Source organism: Lepidochelys olivacea (assembly GCF_965140295.1).
Source record: "Lepidochelys olivacea isolate rLepOli2 genome assembly, chromosome: 9".
Lineage (NCBI taxonomy): Eukaryota > Metazoa > Chordata > Testudines > Cheloniidae > Lepidochelys > Lepidochelys olivacea.
In genome coordinates this window covers 61,877,317-61,903,380 of record NC_140419.1, presented here as the reverse complement: position 1 = coordinate 61,903,380, position 26,064 = coordinate 61,877,317, and the positions used below count along the sequence as shown (strand labels likewise).

The 26,064-nt window shown below is 49.3% G+C and overlaps 1 protein-coding gene across 5 annotated transcripts in view; it reads right to left on the bottom strand.

The window, feature by feature from the left end:
- ENOX2 (ecto-NOX disulfide-thiol exchanger 2) overlaps positions 1-26,064 on the bottom strand; it is a 138,260-nt gene that overhangs the window by 45,967 nt on the left and 66,229 nt on the right. For all 5 annotated transcript variants that reach the window (XM_084639940.1, XM_084639938.1, XM_084639939.1 and 2 more), the window contains 3 exons: positions 19,898-20,053; positions 15,298-15,504; positions 7,038-7,271 (listed from right to left, as the gene is read on the bottom strand). In XM_084639940.1, coding sequence (XP_084496066.1) covers positions 7,038-7,271; positions 15,298-15,504; positions 19,898-20,053 — 597 coding nt within the window. The remainder of the gene's footprint in view (positions 1-7,037; positions 7,272-15,297; positions 15,505-19,897; positions 20,054-26,064) is intronic.

The window sequence follows — 26,064 nt, the reverse complement described above, 5'->3', positions numbered from 1 at the left end:
CTCCTGACTAGTGTCCAGGCTGCCTGTGTACGGCTTCATGAGCCATGGCATTCAGGGGTAGGCTGGGTCCCCAAGGATAACTATAGGCATTTCAACATCCCCAATGGTCATTTTCTGGTCTGGAAAGTAAGTCCCTTGCTGCAGCTGTTCATACAGACCAGAGTTCCTGAAGACGCGAGCGTCATGTACCTTTCCCAGCCATCCTACGTTGATTTTGGTGAAATGTCCCTTGTGATCCACCAGTGCTTGCAGCACCATTGAAAAGTACCCCTTTCAGTTTATGTACTGGCTGCCCTGGGGCTCTGATCCCAAGACAGGGATATGCGTTCCGTCTATCACCCCACCACAGTTAGGGAATCCCATTGCAGCAAAGCCATCCACTATGACCTGCACATTTCCCAGAGTCACTATCCTTGATAGCAGCAGCTCAGTAATTGCGTTGGCTACTTGGATCACAGCAGCCCCCACAGTAGATTTGCCCACTCCAAATTGATTCCCAACTGACCGGTAGCTGTCTGGCGTTGCAAGCTTCCACAAGGCTATCACCACTTGCTTGTGAACTGTGAGGGCTGCTCTCATCTTGGTATTCTTGCGCTTCAGGGCAGGGGAAAGCAAGTCACAAAGTTCCATGAAAGTGTCCTTATGCATGCGAAAGTTTCGCGCCCACTGGGAATCATCCCAGACCTGCAACACTATGCGGTCCCACCAGTTTGTGCTTGTTTCCCAGGCCCAGAATCGGCGTTCCACGGCATGAGCCTGCTCCATTGCCACCAGGATGGCCAATTGCCGGGGCTCGTGCTTTGAGAGAACTCTGTGTCCATGTCCTCATCACTCTCATCACCGTGCTGCCATTGCCTCCTCGCCTGTTTTTGCAGGTTCTGGTTCTGCATATACTGCATGATAACGGGCGAGGTGTTTACAATGCTCATAATTGCCACGGTGATCTGAGCGGGCTCCATGCTTGCAGTGGTATGGTGTCTGCAGGAGAGCAGAGTTGCAGGGGAAGTGGTGGTTGGATGACCAGTTTTGCAGACCTACTGCACCATCTGCTGCCAGGACACAACAGCTGAGTGGGCTGCAAGCTTGCCGTTTTATGGTGAGACAAGAGCAGCCGAGCAGAGTTGCAGCGGACGCGGCCCTGCGAGACCACCAGGAGAGCAGAGTGGCAGCAGAAGCGGTGGATGACGACGGTCATATAGAGGACCTGCGAGGTGGATTCATAGCATCAGGAGAGCAGGAGAGCAGAGTGGCAGTGGAAGCGGTGGTTCGATGATGACGGTTAGCAGTCCTACTGCACCATCTGCTAAAAGCAGTGAGGCGCCTGCACGGAAAAAAGGCGCGAAACAATTGTCTGCCATTGCTTTCACAGAGGGAGGGGCGACTGACGACATACCCAAAACCACCTGCGACAATGTTTTTGCCTCATCAGGCATTGGGAGCTTAACCCAGAATTCCAATGGGCGGTGGAGACTGCGGGAACTGTGGGATAGCTACCCACAGTGCAACACTCCGAAAGTCGACACTAGCCTCAGTACTGTGGACGCACTCCGCCGACTTAATGAGCTTCGTGGGGACACACACAATCCACTGTATAAGATAGCTTTCTAAAAAATCAACTTCTATAAATTCGACCTAATTTCGTAGTGTAGACATACCCTTAGTCTAGCCGGATTAGATTCCTCAAAACACAACATGGCCAGCTTTCAGTCAAGTACCAAATACACAGGGGCTGCCAGAACAGCAATTTATGGAAAGCATGCTTTGCAAAGATTATCTTAGAGGTTTTGTGGTTTCGCTGTATTTGATGATAATTTATGAATCCGGCTAGCTAATAGGATTTTTGTAAATATTCTCCAATCATGACCATATTTTAGAGGGCAACTGCATTACATTAGGCCTCAGGCCTAACCTGTCTTAAGATTGTTATCTGAATTGTCCTCAGAATCATACATCGTTTTGCAGCCGAAAAACCCAGAAGAAAAAGCAGCGGCTGCAATACAATGCAGAGGAAGGCAAGGCCCCCAGCTAGCTCATACCCACTGCGCTGGAGCAGAACTGGGTTAAGTGCAGCTCTACTGAAGAGACAATACAAAGGCATGGATCAAACCCTGAAATACCTATCCAGTTTTAGTCACCCTTTGCCCTGGCAAAATGCCCACTGACTCAAAGACAGCTTGCCTGAGTAAAGGCATGAAGATTTAGCTTAATGTTTACTTCATGGAAAATTAGTTTAGCAAGGAATGTCACTTTCAGGCTATTATAAAACAACAACAACAGTTACAATCAACCAACTCTGGTGAGTGTTGACTCGGGGGACTGGCAAAAGGCTGGCTGAGGAGCAGGTGAGTGGCTGGCTCAGGGATGGGCAGCAGGGTGTCCGTGGCTCAGGGGACTGGTGAACGGCTGGCCCAGGAATTGGTGAGTGACTGGCTCAAGGGCAAGGTGCTGGGGGGTGCCTGGCTCAGGAGACCAGCGAATGGTTAGTTCAGGGGGACACTTGGCCACAAAAGCTGTTTACCTCTAGGTCACTGGGTCATATCTGCCTCAGGTAACAGTAACTGAGAGGACTTTCCAGATGAAGGCTATTGTCTAGCCTTTGTGAAAGGGGTTGCTGTTCTCAGCCTATGTCACACCTCTAGCTGTTGGGTGGAGGAACTGGCTCTCGCTAGGCAGCAGGGGTTCCATGCTGACCAGCTGGGAAACTGCAGCCCATCATCAATTTTCAAAAGTCTCTAGTGATGTTAGGTGCCCAACATGAGACACCTGAAAGCAGCTGATTTTCAGAAAGTGCTGAGCACACTCACCCCCTCAGATTCAGGCCCGTTTAAGGAGTCGCAAGTTGGGCACACAATGCCACTAGATTTTGAAAATCTGGGCCTGTATAATATATATGCCCTATGTAGATTTATGCCACACAAAACCAGATCACTTAACTTTGTTGTAAATGTGTCTTTTCATAGCAGAGAGTTTACTACTCTAAGTCATTAGCCTACCCCGAAGACCACAAACGTAGCTGTTAATGTCTTGATGCCTTTGCTGCTCCTCCCACATTAGCCTGGAAAGTGTCACCACCTCAGCTGAAAAATGTCCTGGCTTTAACCCCTAAATAACCACAGACATGTTCAATTCTACCTAGAGAAGGGTGTCTCAGAAACTTCTAGTCTCTTGTTCTTGGTGACATAAGTGATGGACCAATATCCAATTTCCTGAATGACTTTGTCCACCCAAGATAAACTTGATGGCCCTGTTAACATCCAAATGGTGCCATCTCTATCTCCTGAGGATGAGGGGGCTCAGGACAGAATAAAGTCCTAATTGAGCTGATGAGGAGAATGGATTTTAGGTAGGAAATCTGAGTATTACTTTTGAGGGAAAGCTGCAGAAAAGCCTCTTGATAGACAGTGCATTTAACTTGCTAATCCTTCAAGCAGATGTGATTGGCAGTAAGCAGGCAACTTTGATAGAGATGAAATATCATGAGTTAACCATCAGCTGAAAGGGCTGCTCTGTGAAGTGTTCCATAACAAGGTTCAGCTTCCAGCTAGTATAAAAGCTTTAACAGAAAGCAAATTTTTGCCACTGCTTTAAGAAACCTGCAGATGTGTAGGAGAGAAGCCAGACTACCTTTGTCAGATGACATTGTGAGAGAACCCAAAGCCATTGCCAAGGCTCATCTTTTTAATGGAGTCACCACACAACACTCAGAGCTCTGTGTTGTGCACTCCAGAATCTGCAGATCTTCCAGAGATCTGAGTATTTATGCTCTGCATATGGAATCCTTTCAGAAGTTGGAGAGTCATCCTGGCCAGAGAGCAACCTGGCAGAGGCCAGCCGCTGATCAGAGTATCTGAGCTTCCAGGGGTTCAGCCCCTCATGTTCAACGCCATCAGCTGGAATTTTTCTGGATCTTGGCACCTTATAGGAATCTGCATCAGCAGATCTTGGTGATAGATAACTGCTAGGAAGGGCACCAGGCCATCTCTTCGAAGCAGGATAAACAACGCCTGTGAGATGTAATGGGCAGGAACTAGATCCACAGATTCATCTCATGTACAGGCCACCAAACAGCCATTAGATGAGAAGAGGAGGTTACTTATCTGTAAGTGGAGGTTCTTCGAGATGCATGGTCCCAATCTGTATTCCACTGCACTATGCATCCAGAGCTGTAGATTTTGGAAGTAGTAGTGTCTGTTGGTCTGCCCTTGCTTCGCCTCATGGTTTAATCTGAGGTGATAACAGACAGGTCAGATGGACAGTCTCCAGTTCCTTCACCGCCGCAAATCCAACAGATCCGCAGCAGAGGGGAAGGAGGGCAGCAAGTGGAATACAGATAGGGCCACACATCTCGAAGAACCTCCACTTACAGGTAAGTAACTGCCTCTTCTTCTTTGAGTAATGGTCCCTATTGTATTCCACTGAGGGTGATTAACAAGCAGTACATAGTTCGGAAGAGTGGAGTGGAAGGCAGCTGTGCTGAATGAGGCATCTGTTGCAAAGTTCCGAACCAAGCCGTAATGTGTAGCAAAGGTATGTACCAAACTCCATGTGGCCACCATACATATGTCTCTAAGCAGCACATTGTGGAGGGTGACCCTGGTGGATGCCTGGGCTCTCGTGGAATGGGCCCTCACGCCGAGGGTTGGAGACGGTCCTGACAACTGATAGTATAGCGTAATGCAGTGGTTCTCAATCATGGGTACCCCTGGGGGTACGCAGAGATCTTCCGGGGGTACATCAACTCCTCTTGATATTTGCCTAGTTTTAGAACAGATGTGACGGGGCAAGGCCAGATGACTATAGAAAAGTAGTGGGAGATAGATATATTAGCTCCAGGCTAAACAAATCCCTGGTACCAGGTTAAGTGAAATGGAAGCTGCTCCAGATCAATTAAGATACCTGGGGCCAATTAAGAACTTTCCAGAAGGCAGGGAGAATGCTATATAGATTGGGACACCTGAAGCCAATCAGGGGCTGGCTGAAACTAGTTAAAAGCCTCCCAGTCAGTCAGGTGGGTGTGCATGTCAGGAGCTGTGGGAGGAAGTTGTGCTGTTGGAGAGGCTGAGTAGTACACACCATATCAGGCACAAGGAAGGAGGCCCTGAGGTAAGGGTGAAGTGGAGCTTGAGGAAGTGAGGGCTGCTGTGGGGGAAGTAGCCCAGGGAATTGTACATGTCATGTTTCTAAAAGGTCAGCTACCATAGCTGATACTATTAGGGTCCCTGGGCTGGAGCCCAGAGTAGAGGGTGGGCCCGGGCTCCCCACCACCACCTTTGCCCCCAATTAATCACTGAGACTGGGAGACAACAGAGACTGTGCAAGGAAGGATAACTTCTCCTCACCTCCCTCGCTGGCTTATGATGAAAATGCCTCAGTAGACTGGGACCCTTGTCTCTAGAGAAAGAAGGGTTACGTGGAGGGTCACAGCAAGCCTCTGAGGCTAGCGAAATCCGCCAGGAAACGCGGGACCCACGGAGGCAAGGTCAGAGCTTTGTCACACAGACTACAAAAAAAGCACTAGCGAAGTCAGTACAAACTAAAATTTCATACAGACGACTTGTTTATACTGCTCTATATACTATACACTGAAAAGGAAATACAATATTTATATTCCAATTGGTTTATTTTATAATTATATGGTAAAAATGAAAAAGTTCTTATTACAAAATCAGAAATAAAAATGCAAAAGTGTCACAGCACATTATTGATTTTTGTGTCCCCTTGTTTGTTGATGTAATAAACGGTGGTAGTGTTGTCTGACATGATGAGAACGCGATGGGAGTGGGTGAATGGGAGAAAAGCTTGACATGCTCTCTATACTGCCCAGAGTTCCAGGATGTAGGTATACATCCAGGATTCCTCAGGGGCCCATGTGCCTTGCATCATGTGGTCTCCCATGTGTGTTCCCCTTATTATGAGGGATGTGTGTATGATGATTGTCCTGTCCTGGGAGGAAGGGAATCCTCACACAGGTATGTCACGGGTCCCGTCTAGCACAAGAGGGAAGAGAGCACCTCAAGTGGGGACTGTCATCAGAAGGTCCCTAGTGCTGCATGGGCGAGTAAACTCCCTGGAGACAAATCTGGAGGCAACAAAGGTGGAGGCAAGCAAAGGCGGTGACATACATGCGCGCTGCCAGTTGGCCAAGGAGGGATAGGCAAGTTCTGACCAGGACAGATGGACTGTTGACTACTGGGGTCATGAGTTCTTGCAGAGTCTGAAATCTGTCCTTTTGTAGGTAAGCTCATGCTGAAACTGAATTGATGGAGGCCTCTCTGAAAACTCGGGACTGTGCGGGAACCAAAGCTGATTTTTCGACACTGACTCCAACTTCTAGGGAGGAAAGGCGTCTGAGCAACATTGGTCGAGATCCAAACTTCATCTTTGGATTGCACTGCTAGGAACCAGTCATCAAGACAGGGGAATACAAGGACCCCATAACGCAAAAATCCCTCTATACAAAACGGCAGGCTCCCCTTCACTGCCCTGACTGTGCCACCCCTCCAGTGGCTAGTAGCGGACCTATTTATCACTAGCAATGGTGGCCTGCTCACTCCCTCACCATATTGCTCTTCCCCTGAACTCCTTCCTACATCTTCCTATTTCTCAGCTCTGCTTCTGGCTCGTCCCTCCTCCCCCTCATGTTTACCAGCCCAACCTCCCTCCTCCCAGACAGTAACTTCAGGCTGTCTGGCACTGTAGACCCAAACACAGCTCCCTTCTCTCAGGGAGTGACTGCAGACTATTTTCCCTGCAGCCCTTTTCTGCTGCCAACTTCCTGGTTTTATACCAACCCCTCCTGTTCCCCCAGCTGGAGTCCATCTTCTCTCAGTTCTTCCAGGCCTTGGCTCTTCCCCAGATGCAGCCTATCAGGCTAATTATTCTACTTTATCAGTCCTGCCTTGTGAGGGGTAAACACCCCATTACAGGGTACCAGGTGGTGGTATTAGTCAGTCTAGTAAAGGAAGCCACTGAAATCTGGGTGTGTTTAATTTCTTATTATTTGCTATGAAAAACAACCAGTCTGCAGAAATACATACCTTTCAGCTTTTCAGCGACAATGCTGCACTCGTGGTCAGAGTAGTGGACAACAGGGGGTGGAGAAGGAGGACAGAATCTCTCCTCCTCCATTCTTCTGCGATGGCGCTCCTCTCGTGCCAGCATCCGCTGTTTACACTCCCACTCATACAGATCATCCCGAGCCTGAGCAAAGTCCACATGGAGGCGTCCGGTATCCTTTTTGTCGGTGCTGGAGCCTAGCCTGATACGATAACCTAATCGTCACAACAAAAAATTAAAAGACAGCTTGTACAATAACTAACCCATATGGTGATATGAGAGGTGAGAGCTGAGAGGTGGGTAAACGATGGCCCGTGGGCCACATCCAGGGCTGCGAGCTCCTGCCACTCTGAGTGGCATGGTAAGGGGGTGGCGGCGGTGTGCTTGCACAGCAGTGTGGGGGTTGGGTTGGGGGTTCTGGGGGGCAGTCCGGGGACAGGGAGCGGTTAGGGGCGGGGGGTCCTGGGGCCCAGTTAGGGGACAGGGGGGTTGGATGGGGAGCAGGTTCTGGGGCGGTCAGGGAACAGGGAGGGTTGGATAGGGCATGGGAGTCCCGGGGGCCTGTCAGGGGGCGGGGGTGTGCATAGGTCGGGGAAGTCAGGGGACAGTGGGGGTTTGGGGCAGGGTTCCCAGGAGGGGGGGGCAGGGGACAAGGAGCAGGGGTGGTTGGAGGGGTTGGGGGTTCTGAAGGAGACAGTCGGGGGCGGGAAGTGGGAGGGGGCAAATACGGGGCAGGGGCCAGGCTGTTTGGGGGGCACAGCCTTCCCTACCCGGCTCCCCATACAGTTTCACACCCCAATGTGGCTCTCAGGCCAAAAATTTTGCCCACCCCACTCTAGCTCATACAGCACAACAGAGACTGCCTATTGGTTCCACAAAGCTACCCAATCAACCAGTAACAGTGATTACAGCGTAGGGCACACAAGTGTAGAGCGTCTCCTGCCAGAAAGAAACAGAGACAGCAGCTAGGGAGTTAAGAGCAATCGTCACATGTTTGATGCTGTCAACTTCACATCAACTGGCACCATCTGCTAGGCAGAATTCAACATCCACCTTTCCCTGTCTGGGCTCGTGTACATGCCATATCCAAAGCAATGAGCATTAGACCAGAAACACATCCATTTGTGCATGGGACTCAGCTTGCATGGAGGAGCATTCAGAAACCACCTTGGGTCCTTCACACATCCTTCTAATATTCTGCACAAATAACTAGAGCCTCGCAACCTGACAGGACCTGACAACAAGTGCTGGGCTCGAGTCGGGTGTGAAAACAGCCTGACACAGTCAGCATTGGGGCTGGTTGAGTGGTCTCTGATCACCTCCTCCCGCCCGTGGGATCTGCGCAGCTGCCACTGCTAACTCATTAAGCTGCGTACGCTGCAGAGCAAGCATGCCAACGAGTTGCAGAGCCTCTCACTCCACAGCACACAGACCGCGGTGAGGTAGCAGCAGCCGGAAGGACTATGGCATGCAGTCCCAGCCACCATGCTGGCGCCATAGGAAGGAGGCAGCTGGAGATGGATCGTAGGCATGAAGTGTGCGGAGCAGGACGCCCCACCAGGCTGAGCCCCCAGGACAAGGCAATGGTGGCAGCGCTGACTCAAGTTTGGGTGGAAGTATCGGGGTTGGGTCAGATCTGAAAATGACTCAGCACTCTCGGGTCAGGTTTGGATTAGCTGGGCTCATACCTCTCATGTGTCCTGCACTGTGTGGGAAATCCTGCATCAAGCGCTTATTTTTAAGGTTGCCCTGAACTGTCATTGCAAAGTCCCAGCAATAAAAAATGGTTACCTATCTTTCGTAACTGTTTTTCTTCGAAATGTGTTGCTCGTGTCCATTCCAATAGGTGTGTGCATGCACGATCATCGGAAGGTTTTTCCCCTAGCAGTACCCATCGGGTCGGCTGTGGAGACCTCTGGAGTGGCGCCTTTATGGCAGTGTATATAGGTCCCTGCCGACCCACCTCCTGCTCAGTTCCTTCTTGCCGGAATACTCCGACAGAGGGGAGGAGGGCAGGATTTGGAATGGACATGAGCAACACATCTCAAAGAACAACAGTTACAAAAGGTAGGTAACCATTTTTATTTCCTTGAGTGATTGCTTGTGTGCATTCCTATAGGTGACTTCCAAGCAGTTTCCCTGGGGGAGGGATCGGAGTTTACCTGGTTGCTGAGTGCAGGACTGCCCTGCCAAAGGCTGCAGCATCCCTCGCCTGCTGGGTAATGGCATAGTGTGACGTGAAGGTGTGGATGGAAGACCACGTTGCTGCCATTCATATGTCCTGGATGGGGACCTGTGCCAGGAATGCTGCGGACAACACTTGCGCTCCCATGGAGTGCACCGTAGGCTAAGGGGCTGGAATTTTTGCCAGGTCATAGCAAGTCCTGATACAGGACGTGATCCATGATGAAATACGCTGGGACAAGATCGGAAGCCCCCTCATCCTTTCTGCGATTGCAGTAAAGAGCTGTGGTGACTTACAAAATGGCTTTATGTGCTCAGTGTAGAATGCTAGGGCAAGCCTAAAGTTCAGGGAATGGAACATGTGCTCCCTACCACTGGCATGCGATTTAGGGAAGAACATAGGTAAAAATATGTCTTGGTTCACATACACAGAAATGCAGGGTGAGGGTGTAGCTGCACCTTGTCTTTATAAAAGACCATATAGGGTGGTTTGGAAGTCAGCGCTCTGAGCTCGGATATCCTTCTGGCCGAGGTTATGGCCACCAGAAAGGCCACCTTCCAGGAAAGGTAGGACAGAGGGCAGATTGCCACGGGTTTGAACGGGGGCCCCATGAGTGCGGACACGACCAGGTTGAGGTCCCCGTGGGCAACGGGCCATTGTACCTGGGTATAAAGTCTGTCTAAGCCCCTGAGAAACCTGCCCACCATGAGATTACCGAACACTGACCCACCCGCTGCCCCTGGGTGAAAGGCCGAAATAGCAGCAAGGTGTACCCTTAGAGATGATATTGCTAACCCCCTACTGCTTAAGGTATAACAGGTAGTCCAAAATAAGGGGAATTGGAGGTAGCTGCGGTTCGGTTCCTTTTTGCAGAGACCAAATGGAAAAAGGCTTCCAATTTGCCAGGTACGTGGCACGAGTGGAGGGTTTCCTCCTTCCCAGCAGGACTCCCGCACTGGGTCCGAACACTGAAGCTCAAGAGGGTTCAGCCATGGAGTTTCCAAGTCATGAGGTGGAGGGACTCCAGATTGGGGTGTTGCAGACAGCCGTGATCTTGTGTGATTAGGGTCAGGGGCACAGGAAGCGCCACTGGTCTGTCCACTGAGAGGTTCAACAGCATGGTGAACCAGTGCTGGCGGGGCCACGCTGGTGCTATGAGGATCAAGGAAGCACCGTCCCGGTGAGTCTTGAGGAGGACTTTGTGTATGAGAGGGAAGGGTGGGAAAGCATACAGCAGGTGACTCGCCCATGAAAGGTGAAAGGCGTCCGCGATGGAGCCTGGGCTGTGCTTCAGAAATGAGCAGAAATGCTGGCACTTCCTGTTGTTCTGCGTCGCAAACTGATCTACGTGGGGAAAAGCCCCATCTCTGGAAAATCGAGGGTGCGATGCCCGGCCTGAGAGACCATTCACGACCGTGAAACGAGCAGCTGAGGCGCTCAGCTAGCTCGTTTTGCACTCCTGGAAAGTGCGACACCTCTAGGTGCATCGAGTGGGCGATGCAAAAATCCCACAGCTTGAGGGCTTCCTGGCACAGAGGAGAGGAGCGAGCACTACCCTGTTTGTTTGTCAGCACTGAAACACATGTGCCCTGCAGGCAGGCCTCAAACGCTTGGCATGCCAGACGAACTGTCCTCAGCTTCCTTACATTAATATGCAACGATAGTTCTGTGTGGGACCACAGGCCTTGGGTTCTGATATTGCCCAGGTACACTCCCCATTCGAGCGCTGAGGCGTCCGTGACTAGGGATAGTGTAGGATGGGGTTTAGCAGAGGGTACTCCCGCACAAACTTGTGGTTGCGGCCACTAGTGGAGGGACTCAAGGATGCAAGGGGGGAGGGTAACTATCACGTCCAGCCGGTCCCTGCCCGGCCTGTCCACCCATGCCAACCACACTTGGAGGGGCTGAAGGTGTAACCTGGCGCGCTGGACCACATATGTGCAGGCTGCCAAATGCCCCAACAGTTTCATGCCATTTCTGGCCGTGGTTGTGGGAAATCTGCGAAGGTTTTCAATAATGTTCATGAGTGCTTGGAAGTGTAACTCCGGCAGGAACGCCCTTGCCTGTGTGGACTCCAAGAGAGCCCCTATGAATTCTATTCTCTGCGCTGGGGCCAGTGTGGATTTGGAAACGTTCAGTATGAGGCCCAGCCTGTGGAATGTGGCCCGGGCCAGGGACACATGCTGTGCGGCCCGTGCTTGGGACTCGGCCTTGATGAGCCAGGCGTCTAGGTACGGGAATACTTGCTCCTGAAGTCTGCAAAGGAAGGCTGCCACGACCGCCATACACTTGGTGAATACCCGGGGGGCCGCCGAGAGCCCGAACAGGAGCACCCTGAACCGACAGTGCTGGCCACTGACCACGAATCTCAGGAATCGTCTGTGGGATGGGATAATGGATATATGGAAGTATGCATCTTTCAAATTGAGGGCGTACCAGTCCCGCGGATCCAGGGAAGAAATGATGGTGGCCAGAGAGATCAAGCGAAACTCTCAGGGAGTCCATCAGCACCGGACTCGACGGGCCTCCCATTGAGGCCGGAGCCAACAGTGCCAGGGTCTTGAGGCCCAGACCGTGGGTGTCCGGTGGGGGATGGTCCCTGCTGGAGTCCCCTCATGGCTTCTTGACGGGGAAACAATCCCTGTCCGCCTTCTTTTTCTTATGCGGCACCAGAGACTGCAAATGGTGCCACCTGGTGGCACTGGCCTTATGGGTTGGGGAGTGGCGCCGGTGCTCCTTGGAGGAGTCCTTCTTCAGTGCTGGGACATCCCGCACCGAGGCCAGGGTGCTGCGCACCAATGATGCCGATGGCACTTCCGATGCCAGCTGCGGGCAGAGGGCTGACTCCATCATGTGGAGCTTCAAATGATAGTCCCGCTCTCTCTTAGTCCTGGGTCTGAAGTTCCTGCAACTTGGGCACTTATCTGTCTGATGGCCCTCTCTCCTAAACACTTGAGAAAGGCAGCGTGCAGATCACCTGTGGGCATAGGTTTCACACGCCTCTTGCACGCCTTAAACCCCTGCAACCGAGGCATGGCCCGGTGCCTGGGGAAATTAGAACGGAGGGGGAAGCCCCACGAAGTAAGTCCAACTAATCTACAAACTAATATATCACGAACTAACAACTATATACAACTAAGAAAAGGGAACCACTAGACAGGCACTTGCGAATGCAAGAGACTGAGCTGCTCCAATGACCATCACGGGCGGTAAGAAGGAACTGAGCAGGCGGTGGGTCAGCAGGGACCTATATACAATACCATAAAGGCACCACTCCAGGGGTCTCCACAGCCAACCCGACAAGTACCGCTAGGGGAAAAACCTTCCGACAATTATGCACACGGCGCACACACACCTATTGGAATGCACATAGCAATCACTTGAAGAACACTACCTTGCCTACTTGCTGTCCATACAGGATGCCGCAGTGAGCAATCTACTGTACAGAGGCCAGGAGGTGGCCTAACTCACAAATCTCCCCGCATACTCCTCACAGGGATACGGGATAATACATCTCAAGCTTATGGCAGCCCAGCTGGATCATTTGGGTAAGGTTGGTGTTTCACGTGTGCTGATCTGAGCAGCAGCTGGCACGCTCCATGCACAGAGTGCTCAGCGCAGCAGTACCTCTGTATTCACCCTTAATGATTCCCACGCACTCTCTGCAGACTCTTGTTGCTTGGGCTTTAGTCAAGGAATTCAAAAGGAAAAAAGATTTCTGCCCACCCCGTTCTTTGCCCCAGCTAGTGCATCCATTTCTGCTTGAGTGGAAAGTGTTACTGGTGGCTGCAGCTCAGCCCCAACAAGTTGAGCCTGATGCAAGGAGCAGCCTGGGCTCAGGTCAAATTCAGGTCCGGGCTGGGCTTTAGAAGTAGGCCCGAGCAGATCTGTACATCAAGACCCTGCTATAGCTGCTGCGTAGAGCTCTATTCATACACATCCTTAGCACCATTCTCTCCGATTGGGAGATGTTACAAACACCACCAATGAACTGTGGAGAAGACAGAGAAGATTGGAAAAGGTGGAGCACAACCCCTGACACTGGTATGGAACCTTTCTGTCTCCTACAAGGATCACCTCCATCCATCTCCACTGGTGGGAAAACAGTGAGGAGGAAAAGGGCTGAGGAGCAAATCTCAATGAAACAGAGACAAACACGGCTCTCCTAGGACAAGGCTTACAGTCAGTGCCAAGTCTGAGAGAATGAATAGAGCTCCAAGCAGCTGCTGTAGCAGGAGCTTGAAGTGAGCTGTTCCTTAAGTTACCAGGGTTGCTTTGGCTTTTATGGAATGGCAAGAAGCCTGCCAGACACAGTACCCTGACCAATGGCATCACAAGTCTAATCCATTTAGACAATTAATCAACTGATTCAAAGGAAAATCCAAAACTATTTTAGGAAGGAATTTTGACTGGGGACAAGGAGCCACCTTATTTTTTCTGGAATATGGCAAAAGGAAGGTCAGGCTGGAGAGCTCAGAAGTGTTTCATGTGCAGCTGTGCCTCACACAAGGAACATACAGCAAACAATCTGCCGAACTGGCACAGTTTGGGAGCACTGGATGCGACTCCCACGTCCTGTGTGAAGCAGAGCTCTCGCTGGAGACATGCTCCAAGGCATTTCAAGCCTCCTGCACGACAGTCTGTGTGGGGAATTTTAAGCCTTGCAGAGCCAGCATTAGTTGAAAAACAACAACTTGGTGTTGGTCTCAGATGAAAAGAGGCTGGTGCCCTAGAAGCGTTGAGGCCTCAGGGCCCTGCACAAAGCCCCCAGCACCACCACTTATCCTTGAGGGGAAAGCTTTCTACACATCTACTTGCCCTATAACCATGTGCACCCACTCTCATGCAGTGAGCTGAGAAACAACCAAGCAACCACAGTTTAAACATTACCCAATAAAACAAGGGAAAGGCAGAAAACAAATAACGGTCTGATGGAGCTCAGCTCGTGCGGCCTACAATCACTGGAACGTAGCTGAGATATTTTCTGGCTGGTGCCCCCTTTTATGGCCATACATGATCAGTTCAGTGCACGCACTCATCACTGCTAGGAGCTGCTGCTTTGGAGATGGCTCTGAGTCTGGTGCATCAGATTGTGTACATCCCAGTGATGCAGGTCTGCAGACGCAATACATTCAAAGGGGCACTGGGTAATTCCTAATGATAAAGCCTGGGAATGGTAAGGAGAGAAACCTCTTCAGATGGAGTCAAGCAGGTAAAGGGGAACTCTCCAGTGACTCTTGACATCAGGAAAGCTACCTTCATGACTAAAAGAGATGTGTGGATCACAAAAAACAACAAAGGGGGCAGGGGAGATGACTCCAAACCAGTGGTTCTCCACCTATTTACCACTGTGGGCCACATATGCAGCTCTCTGTGTGTTACGTGGGTCACAGCCACACAATATATATACTCCCTGTATGGCCCTAAGGATGTCACATGGGCCGCAGTTATATGCTGATTGGGCCATAGGTTGAGAATCACTGCTCCAGAGGATCAGAGTGTCATAGGATAAATGCTCTGTGCTGTTGGAGCTCTACGTGTTATTGGAAAGACGTTGATGAAACCCAAGGGCCCCATCTAATGGCTCCAATACCTGAAATGTTGAAGTGTTACTGTTTAAATGTTCAAATTTAATTGGTGTTGGTCCTGCTTTGAGCAGGGGATTGGACCAGATGACCTCCTGAGGTCTCTTCCAACCCTAATATTCTATTATTCTAGATGGCCCTTATTTATCTTTTGGGGAGTCTGCTGGAACAGACCCAGTGGGACAATAATGCACAGGACTGCGGGAGGAATTTTTCTGCCTATAGCTCACTTCATCCTGATACTCTGCAGAGTTTTCTGGGGAACAAGACTCCAGGAGGCATTTTCAGATATTTAAACCAGCATGAGGATGTCAAACCCCACAGCAGTGAGAGAAGTAACCACGGGGAACAAGAGGAAACGCCTCTTCAGATAGCAATAACAAACAGATCATGTCACATATAACTACACAGAAACAGCTATTTCTCTGTCCCAATTTCCAAAACCATCATTCAAAGCAAAGGAGTGCCTACCAGAGAGATAGAGTGCCTTGTCCACCATGAATTCCTCAGCAAAGCGGATGTGGCAGAAGTTCTTTTTACTCTTCCGAATAGCTATGATCTCTCCACACTGCTCAAAAACCTCCACAATGATCTGCTCGGTCCCGTTTTCTGGCAGTCCTCCTACAAATACCGTCTTGCACCCTGGGGGCCTCTCTCTCGTTGCAGGAGGAGGAAGATCTGCACATGGCAAGAGGTAAAATACTGGAAGTTAGAAGGTCCCTCTCCAAGTGCTCCACATATCCACTTATCAGTCCTCAGAGCCAACCATCACTTTCTTTGAACATGTGCTTAGTCCCAGTATATCTCACTTTACTGAGTACTGGCATCTATGGTATTCACTGGGGCCTACCAAAGAGAACTTGTTCACTAGGTGGTATATCCTGGACTTTTAGAGCCATGAATGGATTCCCCAGTGTTAATAAGCACTCCCCTAGTCAATGTGAGGCATGTCACTCCTGGAGACCGCTGCACTTCAAGGGTACTGATAACACAAAACCAACTGCAATGAGCACCGCCAAAGGCTGTGCCCCAGCCCTGGGCAGTAGGGCAGGTGCACAGTAGTCCCTACTGCAATGTTAGTAAAGAAATAAAATATTCATTACATGCTTTTTATTTTGCTTTTCTTTAATTTATCATTTCAAAATCTTGACACTAGAACAACAAACCAGAAAAGACGACATATTAAAACTATCCCCTCCATGTGAATACAAAGAATCCTGCTCAAGCGAGAAGACAACAAGAACATCTTGAAATGGATACAAAACCAGAAATCATGGAGACATCAAATCCATTTTCCACAACAGAATCAATATCCATTGCACTCTCTGGTCACAGGAGAAATCCAGCCAAACTACAAAAAACAAACTGGCAGGCAACAGAAGACACCAGCATCTCACCCTGCTCCTTCTGACCTGGGCAGCTGGGGATTCCCCTGGTCCGGGAGGTACTTTGTGGGACAGAGCTGGCTGTGCTGGCTCAGTACTCGCACACATAGCAGGGGAACATCTACAGGAACAGGCACATCAAGAACACGGTTGTGCTCCAGAGATCCCCAGCCATGCTGGCTTCATCTCCCACCAATATCTCAGTGCCTTCTTCCATGCAGCACATTATATGGGGAACATCCTACTCCAATAATTTCATATAGCCACTACCCTGTCCTCAATACCTGAGAGTGCCATGACATCCTTCGTAAACTGCCCAATGGAGCATACACAGGACTTTACAGCTTGCTGTGGTCTTATGACATGTGCATGCCTTTCTGATCCTTCCCTTCCATAAGCATCATTCCTGCAGCCAATGTTTCTTTTCAGTGCCCCACTTTTATTTCATAGGAACTGCCGGATAGGATCAGCCCCAAGGTCCATCTAGTCCAGTATCCAGTCTCTGACAGTGGCAGCACCAGCTGCTTTAGAGGAAGGTGCAAGAACCTCACAGTAGGCTGATGTGGGATAATCTGTCCCGCGGATTGTTTTAAATGTGAGATTTTATCTCCCTTCCAATTCTTTTTTTAGCATTAACTATGATAGCTCTGGCTAGTTGTGTTATCCATAAAAATGTCCAATTCCTCTTTGAATCTTGCTAAATTCTTGGCCTCACCAACAACCTGTCACAATGAGTTCCACAGTCTAATTATGTATTATGCGGAAAAAATATTTCTTCTTAACAGTTTTTAATTTGCCACTTTTTAATGTAATTGAAGTTCCCCTTGTTCTTATGCTATGAGGCAGGGAGAGCACAAGTTCCTTCTATAGACCATTTTATACTTTTATCATGTCCCTCATTTCAAACAGATTTCAGGGGAAGAAAACAATCTGTTAGCTTCTCAGAATCACCTTTTTCACATTCAGAAAACTCAAAAACAGCTGCTGGCAGGGGATTTGTCCTGAAGCTCTGGCATTTCTGTTTACTTGGACTTTTGTAAAGTGATCATGATTCATAGATTGTAAAGCCAGAAAAGACCCCTGTGATAATGTAATCTAATCTCCTGCACAGCACAGGCCACTGAATGAATTCCCGTTTGAACTAAAATCTATCTTTTAAAAAAACAAGGAGTCCTGATGAACTATGCCTTGAGGGAGCCAGCTGAGTAGGAGCAGGAGCACCTTTCAGACACCACACTGATGACTGGAAAAATATGGGTCTTTGGGGGATATATAACCCCAAACAGCGAGGGCCTGACTGCACCTCCGGAGAGCTAGTAGCATAAATTAATTTGATTTCCATGCCTAACCCAGGATTATGAAAAGCTGCTAGCTGACGCTCAGAGGCTGACAGTGACAGCTGCTCTCAGCATGTAAGTTTCTGCTTCTGGTGGTGTTTCTAGGCCAGGTGAGTCTAGAATAAGAAGGCAAATGTTCCTCAGCCAAAGGTAACGATACTAACTCAGATGACTGAGGAGTGATGCCTCCTCCTCTGGGGCACACATAGGCCATTTACAGGGATTGTGGGCAGAGGTTCTGAAGGAGGCATGGAAGAGGTCCCCTGAAGCAGTGAAGAAGACAGTTGTCTTGGCAGTCGTCGTAAAAAGGAGCTCAAGGGCAGAAGTGGGGAAAGGTTCCCTCCCATGAGAGAGCAGAGCTGTAGGCCGGGTGCGGACACTCATGAGCCCACTCTCTAGCCAGGAGGAGGCCTGACTGGCTGTTTCTGTGACTGTAAACCATCTAATTCTTCTCCTGATGCTTCCCCGGTGCCTATCAGACATGCAGCTCCCCATATGTCCAGATCTTCAGCTCCACAGCAGAAAGGCAGACTCTCTTTCCCATCCTGACTATGATTCAGATGCCAAATGCCTTGCACTGGGAACAGGGTGATGCAGATATTCAGCCCTCTAATATCCATGTAGCTGAACTCCCGTATCTGTGGAGGCTGAATGTGTGACAGGCTGTATTGTCTATTTTTCCTCACACAGAAACATCTACATAAGTGCACACTCGCCAGGCCCCAGCTCTAAGCAGTTAGCCAAACCAGCCAGGACCTCAGAGGCAACTGGGACACAGCCGTTGCAGAGGAAGAGAAGGGGAGAGAACACTGGAGGGAGGGATCTGAGCCCATGCCTCATCCTGACAGCCCTCTACTGGAGCCACAATCCATGCTCCTCATGAACCTGATCAAGACGGAGAGCCAGGGGAATGGAGACTAAGACCTCCCAGCACCGGGGGCACTAGCTCTGCCACAGTATTCACATGCACCTCCAACTGGAAGAACAGCATCCCCCTAGAGCACGCTAGGCACTATCCATACAGGGCCCAGCACTCCTCCCAAGAGCCAGCGCTGTCTACATGTGCTGAGGAGAGGCTGGTGTCCTGAAGAAAATCAAAGCAAGCCAGGAAACTTGCACATCTCCCCTGCTGGCTATTCTGTAACTCACAGCTAATGTCCCTGCCTGATTGATTCTGTCCTGAGCTCTGCCCTCCATGCACTGAGGAGCAGCACCTCACACCTGCTTTCAGGAACCGTCATGGGGTGTATGTATCCCACGCTGGCCCAGTGACCAAAGGGTTAATACAGGCACTGCCTGCCACTGCTGATTGGAAGCCTGACAGCAGGAGGGAGGATAAACGGGCTGGGAAGCAGAGGGGCAGGGCAGCTACCAGAGGAGTGAGCAGGCTGTACGAAGGCGAAGGCACTCCTGCCAACAAGCTAGTAAAGAGCTGCCCATAGACAATAGCCCAGGAGGGGATGAACTGCCCGACAGGCTGGAGAGCCTGCAGAGACCCAGGAGAAGGTAGGAAGAAGCTCAGGGCACTATCACAGTTGATGAACCCTGATCCTGCTTATCCAGCTCAAGGGCCCTGAGCTGGTACCCAGAGGAATGGTGAAGCTGGGCTCCCCTCCAGCCCCCTGATGGACTTGGGAGTGGAGAAAGGGTTTTCAGACTCCTGGTCATCTGCTTCTCTGTGTATTAGTCTTCTTGTCTTGGGCTTTATGTTGGTTCCTGTCTGTGATTCTTATTGATTTGTACAGACTGTTATATGCATTATCTTACATGTGCTACAGCAAGCTTGGCTCCATTCATGCTCCCAGCCCGCCCCTGCAGAGCTCGCTACAGAACTGAAACATGGATCATCAACCAGCACTCTCTCATCAGCCTCCCACCAGCAAGTGTCTAAGATAAAAGCGGCCTTTCTGTACCATTACTCCAGAATCTTCCCATCTTTGTGGCCCAATTATGTGTGCAGAAAACCACACCATAGAGTTTAGACCCAGAACATTCAAAGGGCAGGGGTACACGCTGACTGCTACCAATCACCAGGCTTATTACTGAAAAAGATGTAATTCCTTCAGATTGTAAAGAGCTTGTGAAATGATAAACAGCCAGTGACAAGGTGTTAGGACCAATCGGTGCTATTGCCTTATAACTTGCTTTATTATCAGTGGACCCTTTAAAATGTACATCCTCAGCGAGCTGTGCTGGTGGGTGGTACAGGGAACAGGCTCCCTCATTCTTCTAAATGAATCACACTTTCTTGTGGTTTCTGACTTCTTATTTAGCAAGAGGAATGAGAGACATTCTTTCTTATGTTCCATCTTACAGAGGTGATGGGCCAGAACATTAGCAGAGTCTTACTTGGGTTGGGTGGGAAAAGGGTGCAGCTTTTGCAGTGAATAATCTCCTTCACTGCTGGCATATCTGGAGGAATAGGTGGAGGAACTATCCCCAAGCCGGGCATCATGGGGTTGATAGGTGGAATTCCCGTCATCATTCCAAGTGCAGGATCAAAGTCTGAAATGGGGGAGAAGAAGGAAGAGAGTTACTATTTATTATTTCTACTGCAATTGTGCCTAGGCACCACAATCAGGGCCTCATTCTGTTAGGCAGCACACAAACAAATGACGCGAAGGCAGGCCCTGGGGCAGAGCACTCACACTCTAGGGTTGAGACTATACATGACAAGTGAGTAAACAGACAAACATAGAGAAGAAGGGAAGGACAAGAGAGAAGACTATGTGAACAGATGTGGTACAGCACACAAGCAATTTGGGGTATTAGTTTAACTAAAGAGGAGGAGACTCACAACTAGAGCTATGGGAAATGTTAACAAAGCCGTTTTCTATCAGAAAATTGGAAATGTTTTGCTTTCTCATGCACACCTAGGAAAATGTTTCTATCCTACACACCCCAAACACACATTCTGCAGGTGTAATATGAACCACTACCTTCCCCCAGAAGCAAGAACAGAAGCTGTGTAGGGAAGCTATTACTATTTCCAGCTCAGAAACATGTGATTGTTACTGCCCAGTGCTTCATTGTTTGCTAACAGGAATACAGCACAAAGGAAATTGACATGGATACTCAATGCGATGGATCCATATACTGCACCAAAGATAAATTCACTAATGATTCTCCTCCACCCCCAATCTGTGCAGTGATAACAGAGGGCCCTCTTGGCGGCACCGCATTAGACTGCACTCATGTCTTAGCCTGCCTCAAATCTTTTCCATCCCAGATGAAAATGAGCTAGAGCCTACGTGCCCATTTAGGCAGTCTCTGCTGGAGAGAGGCAGGGCTACAGGTGCATTGACACAGCTGTGTGGAGGGAGCCCAGGATGGAACAGCAGGAGAGCTGCGAGCCAGGACAGAGATTCACTGACAGAATGGTGTGGACATTTTACAGGAAGAATATCATTTTAAAATAAAGATTGCAAAGAAAACTGAAAATGTGATCAAAGTGTAACCAGTGCACTGTGCTTTTCCTGAGTCTGCTGCCAGCCTGGAACTGCAGCTCCGAGAGGGAGAACTGCACCATTCAACTCAACAGGACTTTAAATCGGAAACCTCAACATGATAACTTAAATATCTTTGTTGTTAATTACTGCACTGCTGATGATTTTGGAAGCAAAATCTCCAGCCACGCTTCTTGTCTCTCAACTTCAAACTGTGCCCATGTCTCCCCAGGTATCAAAGCCCCAACTCTCTCCCTTGATAAGTATTGCATTCTCAATACAAAACTCCTTGGTGTGTGAGGACAACGTAAAACAAACCGGATGCAATGTCAAAATAAACAACATGGGGGCCTGAGTGCATTATTCATGTTCACATTTAATTCATTACAACCTCACTTTTTTTTTTTTTTTTTTTTTTAAACAGTAACCACTAGAAGATGAGGTGGATGAGGCTTTCTTCCGGCAGCTCGCGGAAGCTACTAGATCGCATGCCCTGGTTCTCATGGGTGACTTTAATTTTCCTGATATCTGCTGGGAGAGCAATGCAGCGGTGCATAGATAATCCAGGAAGTTTTTGGAAAGCATAGGGGACAATTTCCTGGTGCAAGTGCTAGACGAGCCAACTAGGGGGGGAGCTTTTCTTGACCTGCTGCTCACAAACCGGGAAAAATTAGTAAGGGAAGCAAAAGTGGATGGGAATCTGGGAGGCAGTGACCATGAGTTTGTTGAGTTCAGGATCCTGACACAGGGAAGAAAGGTAAGCAGCAGGATATGGACCCTAGACTTCAGGAAACCAGACTTCAACTCCCTCAGGGAACGGATGGGTAGGATCCCCTGGGGACTAACATGAAGGGGAAAGGAGTCCAGGAGAGCTGGCTGTATTTCAAGGAATCCCTGTTGAGGTTACAGGGACAAACCATCCCGATGTGTCGAAAGAACAGTAAATATGGCAGGCGACCAGCTTGGCTTAACGGTGAAATCCTAGCGGATCTTAAGCATAAAAAAGAAGCTTACAAGAAGTGGAAATTTGGACATATGACCAGGGAAGAGTATAAAAATATTGCTCAGGCATGTAGGAATGAAATTAGGAGGGCCAAATCGCACCTGGAGCTGCAGCTAGCGAGAGATGTTAAGAGTAACAAGAAGGGGTTCTTCAGGTATGTTGGCAACAAGAAGAAAGCCAAGGAAAGTGTGGGCCCCTTAATGAATGAGGGAGGCAACCTAGTGACAGAGGATGTGGAAAAAGCTAATGTACTCAATGCTTTTTTTGCCTCTGTCTTCACGAACAAGGTCAGCTCCCAGACTGCTGCGCTGGGCATCACAACATGGGGAATAGATGGCCAGCCCTCTGTGGAGAAAGAGGTGGTTAGGGACTATTTAGAAAAGCTGGACGTGCACAAGTCCATGGGGCCGGACGAGTTGCATCCGAGAGTGCTAAAGGAATTGGCGGCTGTGATTGCAGAGCCATTGGCCATTGTCTTTGAAAACTCGTGGCGAACGGGGGAAGTCCCGGATGACTGGAAAAAGGCTAATGTAGTGCCAATCTTTAAAAAAGGGAAGAAGGAGGATCCTGGGAACTACAGGCCAGTCAGCCTCACTTCAGTCCCCAGAAAAATCATGGAGCAGGTCCTCAAGGAATCAATCCTGAAGCACTTACATGAGAGGAAAGTGATCAGGAACAGTCAGCATGGATTCACCAAGGGAAGGTCATGCCTGACTAATCTAATGGCCTTCTATGATGAGATTACTGGTTCTGTGGATGAAGGGAAAGCAGTGGATGTATTGTATCTTGACTTTAGCAAAGCTTTTGACACGGTCTCCAACAGTATTCTTGTCAGCAAGTTAAAGAAGTATGGGCTGGATGAATGCACTATAAGGTGGGTAGAAAGTTGGCTAGATTGTCGGGCTCAACAGGTAGTGATCAATGGCTCCATGTCTAGTTGGCAGCCGGTGTCAAGTGGAGTGCCCCAGGGGTCGGTCCTGGGGCCGGTTTTGTTCAATATCTTCATAAATGATCTGGAGGATGGTGTGGATTGCACTCTCAGCAAATTTGCGGATGATACTAAACTGGGAGGAGTGGTAGATACGCTGGAGGGCAGGGATAGGATACAGAGGGACCTAGACAAATTGGAGGATTGGGCCAAAAGAAATCTGATGGAGGTTCAATAAGGATAAGTGCAGGGTCCTGCACTTAGGACGGAAGAACCCAATGCACGGCTACAGACTAGGGACCGAATGGCTAGGCAGGAGTTCTGCGGAAAAGGACCTAGGGGTGACAGTGGACGAGAAGCTGGATATAAGTCAGCAGTGTGCCCTTGTTGCCAAGAAGGCCAATGGCATTTTGGGATGTATAAGTAGGGGCATAGCGAGGAGATCGAGGGACGTGATCGTCCCCCTCTATTGGACATTGGTGAGGCCTCATCTGGAGTACTGTGTCCAGTTTTGGGCCCCACACTACAAGAAGGATGTGGATAAATTGGAAAGAGTCCAGCGAAGGGCAACAAAAATGATTAGGGGTTTGGAACACATGACTTATGAGGAGAGGCTGAGGGAACTGGGATTGTTTAGTCTGCAGAAGAGAAGAATGAGGGGGGATTTGATAGCTGCTTTCAACTACCTGAGAGGTGGTTCCAGAGAGGATGGTTCTAGACTATTCTCAGTGGTGGAAGAGGACAGGACAAGGAGAAATGGTCTCAAGTTGCAGTGGGGGAGGTTTAGGTTGGATATTAGGAGAAACTTTTTCACTAGGAGGGTGGTGAAACACTGGAATGCGTTGCCTAGGGAGGTGGTGGAATCTCCTTCCTTAGAAGTTTTTAAGGTCAGGCTTGACAAAGCCCTGGCTGGGATGATTTAATTGGGGATGGGTCCTGCTTTTGAGCAGGGGGTTGGACTAGATGACCTACTGAGGTCCCTTCCAACCCTGATATTCTATGATTCTAAGACTGCAAAGTCCTGGAATTAGGCTGTAGAATTTGGGTCCAGCTTGTTGTGGGGTCCATGAGGTCTTGGATGTAGATGGATAAAACGAATTTAGCAAGTTAGAGGATATTTGTGTGTTCAGTTTGTTTCCTTCATTTCAACCTGCCTAAATTTTAGCTAATTCTGCTCTTCTGAATGATGCACTGCATGTGTTCTCCTCTGGCCACAAGGTGGTAGCATTTCATGTGCTGCTCCAAGGTTAGAGAACCAGTTTTCTTTGCAGAAGATTGTCTGGCAGCCCACAAAAGCCAGTCCCTCCACTGGGATGGTGGCCTGGATGCTGGCCACCTGTAGCTGTTCCTGGCACAGCTGATAGCTGGCTCTGGTAGATGAGTTTTACTTTCTTCTGCTTTATCCTGCCATGTTTCTCCCAGGGCTGCATTTCTGCAGCATCTCGATACATGGCTCAGTTTTGCCTGCGTAATTTGGCTTTGCTTAAATTCAACTATCCCAGCCTCTTGTTGGTAGGGGCAGAGGTGACCTGATGCTTTTAAAGATTTCAACTCCCAGATCCAGCTCACAAACCCTTAAGAGGAACCAGACACCCTACTTCTCCCCGACACTGCATGGCATCCAACTGTAATGAGTAACACATTAGCTGGATGTTTCTGATAAAATGACTGGTAATGAAATAGTTAATATCAACATTTAGGAAAAGGAAGTTATTTACCCTCTGTTACTGGAGTTCTTTCAGGTACGTGGTCCCTGTCGCATTCCATTGTTGGTACAAATGCACTCCATGCACCTGAGACCAGAGAATTCTTGCAAGTAGTGTCCATAGGTTCATGCCTGCATACTCGCACTCCTCATACTCTGCACCAAGGGCATTAGGGACGGGGTGGTGCAGAGCAACCACCTCTCCAGTTCTTTCTGTACCGCGAACAGACACAATCTGAAGCAGAGAGGAAGTTGAGTGGGTAGTGGAATACAGAGGGGGACCCTGAAGAACTCCAGTTACAAAGGGTAAATAACTTCCCTTTCTTCTTCCAGTGTTGGTCCCTCTGTGTATTGTACTCTGGATGACTGACAGGCAGTATCCAGAGAGGAGGAAGGTGCAAGGATGTAAGTGGTATGGCTGCTTGTAGAACCACTGTTCCAAAAGATGCGTCAGTGGAACAGGCTTGGACCAAGGCGTAATGTCTCAAGAATGAGTGGATGGAGCTCCACATAGCAGCCCTGCAAATGTCAGTCAAGCAGGGGTATCTCTTGAAGTGATGCTACTGAAGCTGCTTGTGGTCTCATAGAGTGAGCCCATATGTCATAAGGAGCAGAAGGACATGCCACCTCATAAAGTAAGATACAACCAGAGATCCACTTACAGATTCCCTGGGAAGAAACAGCTTGTCCTCTGACTCGTTCAACTGTGACAACAGCCAGCCTAGGTGACTTTCTGATCTGTTTTGTCCTCTGCAACTAAAATGCCAACATTTGTCTTACATCAAGGGAATGATGTAACCACATTCTGCACCTGCAGGATTGCAATTCGGGTCTGCAAGGTCTGTAGGGTTCCCACTATCTGTGTCAGAGATATTGGCCTTTGTAGGATCCATGTCTGCTGTATCAGCTCTAGTTCCCTTATTATTGGTGGGTTTTTTGGACTGCTCAAACTTTCAGAGTCAGGGATGTGGGTAGTCATGCCTTGTGGTTGGAGCAGGAGTCAGGGTTAGCAATTAGAGCAGGAGACTGTAGCCAGGAATAGGAGCCCAGGGTCAGAGATGGAGTCAAAGGCCAAGTGGCGGAGCTGAGGGTCAGAAACAAGTTACCCTGAGTGAGGCAAGACAGGGGCAAGGCTAGGAACAAACCGGCACAAGAGCTATCATAGCCATTGGCAAATGCTTTGAGCAGCCACTGAACTTCAGAGCTGGTCTTCTGCTTCTTCCAATCAATCAGGTGGTGTGGCCAATCAGGCAGCCTACTACAGGCCAGCTGTGCTCATTAGGTTGCCCAGAGGCTGGCTCTGCAGCAGGCCCTGCTTCCTCACACTCTGTGTTAATGTGGCTTGCTATGCTCTGCACAATGCCTGTGAGGAGAAGATGGAGTTTTTTGCCAGGAGCAGACTCAGGCCACTGATGGATATCTGAACCGGAACAC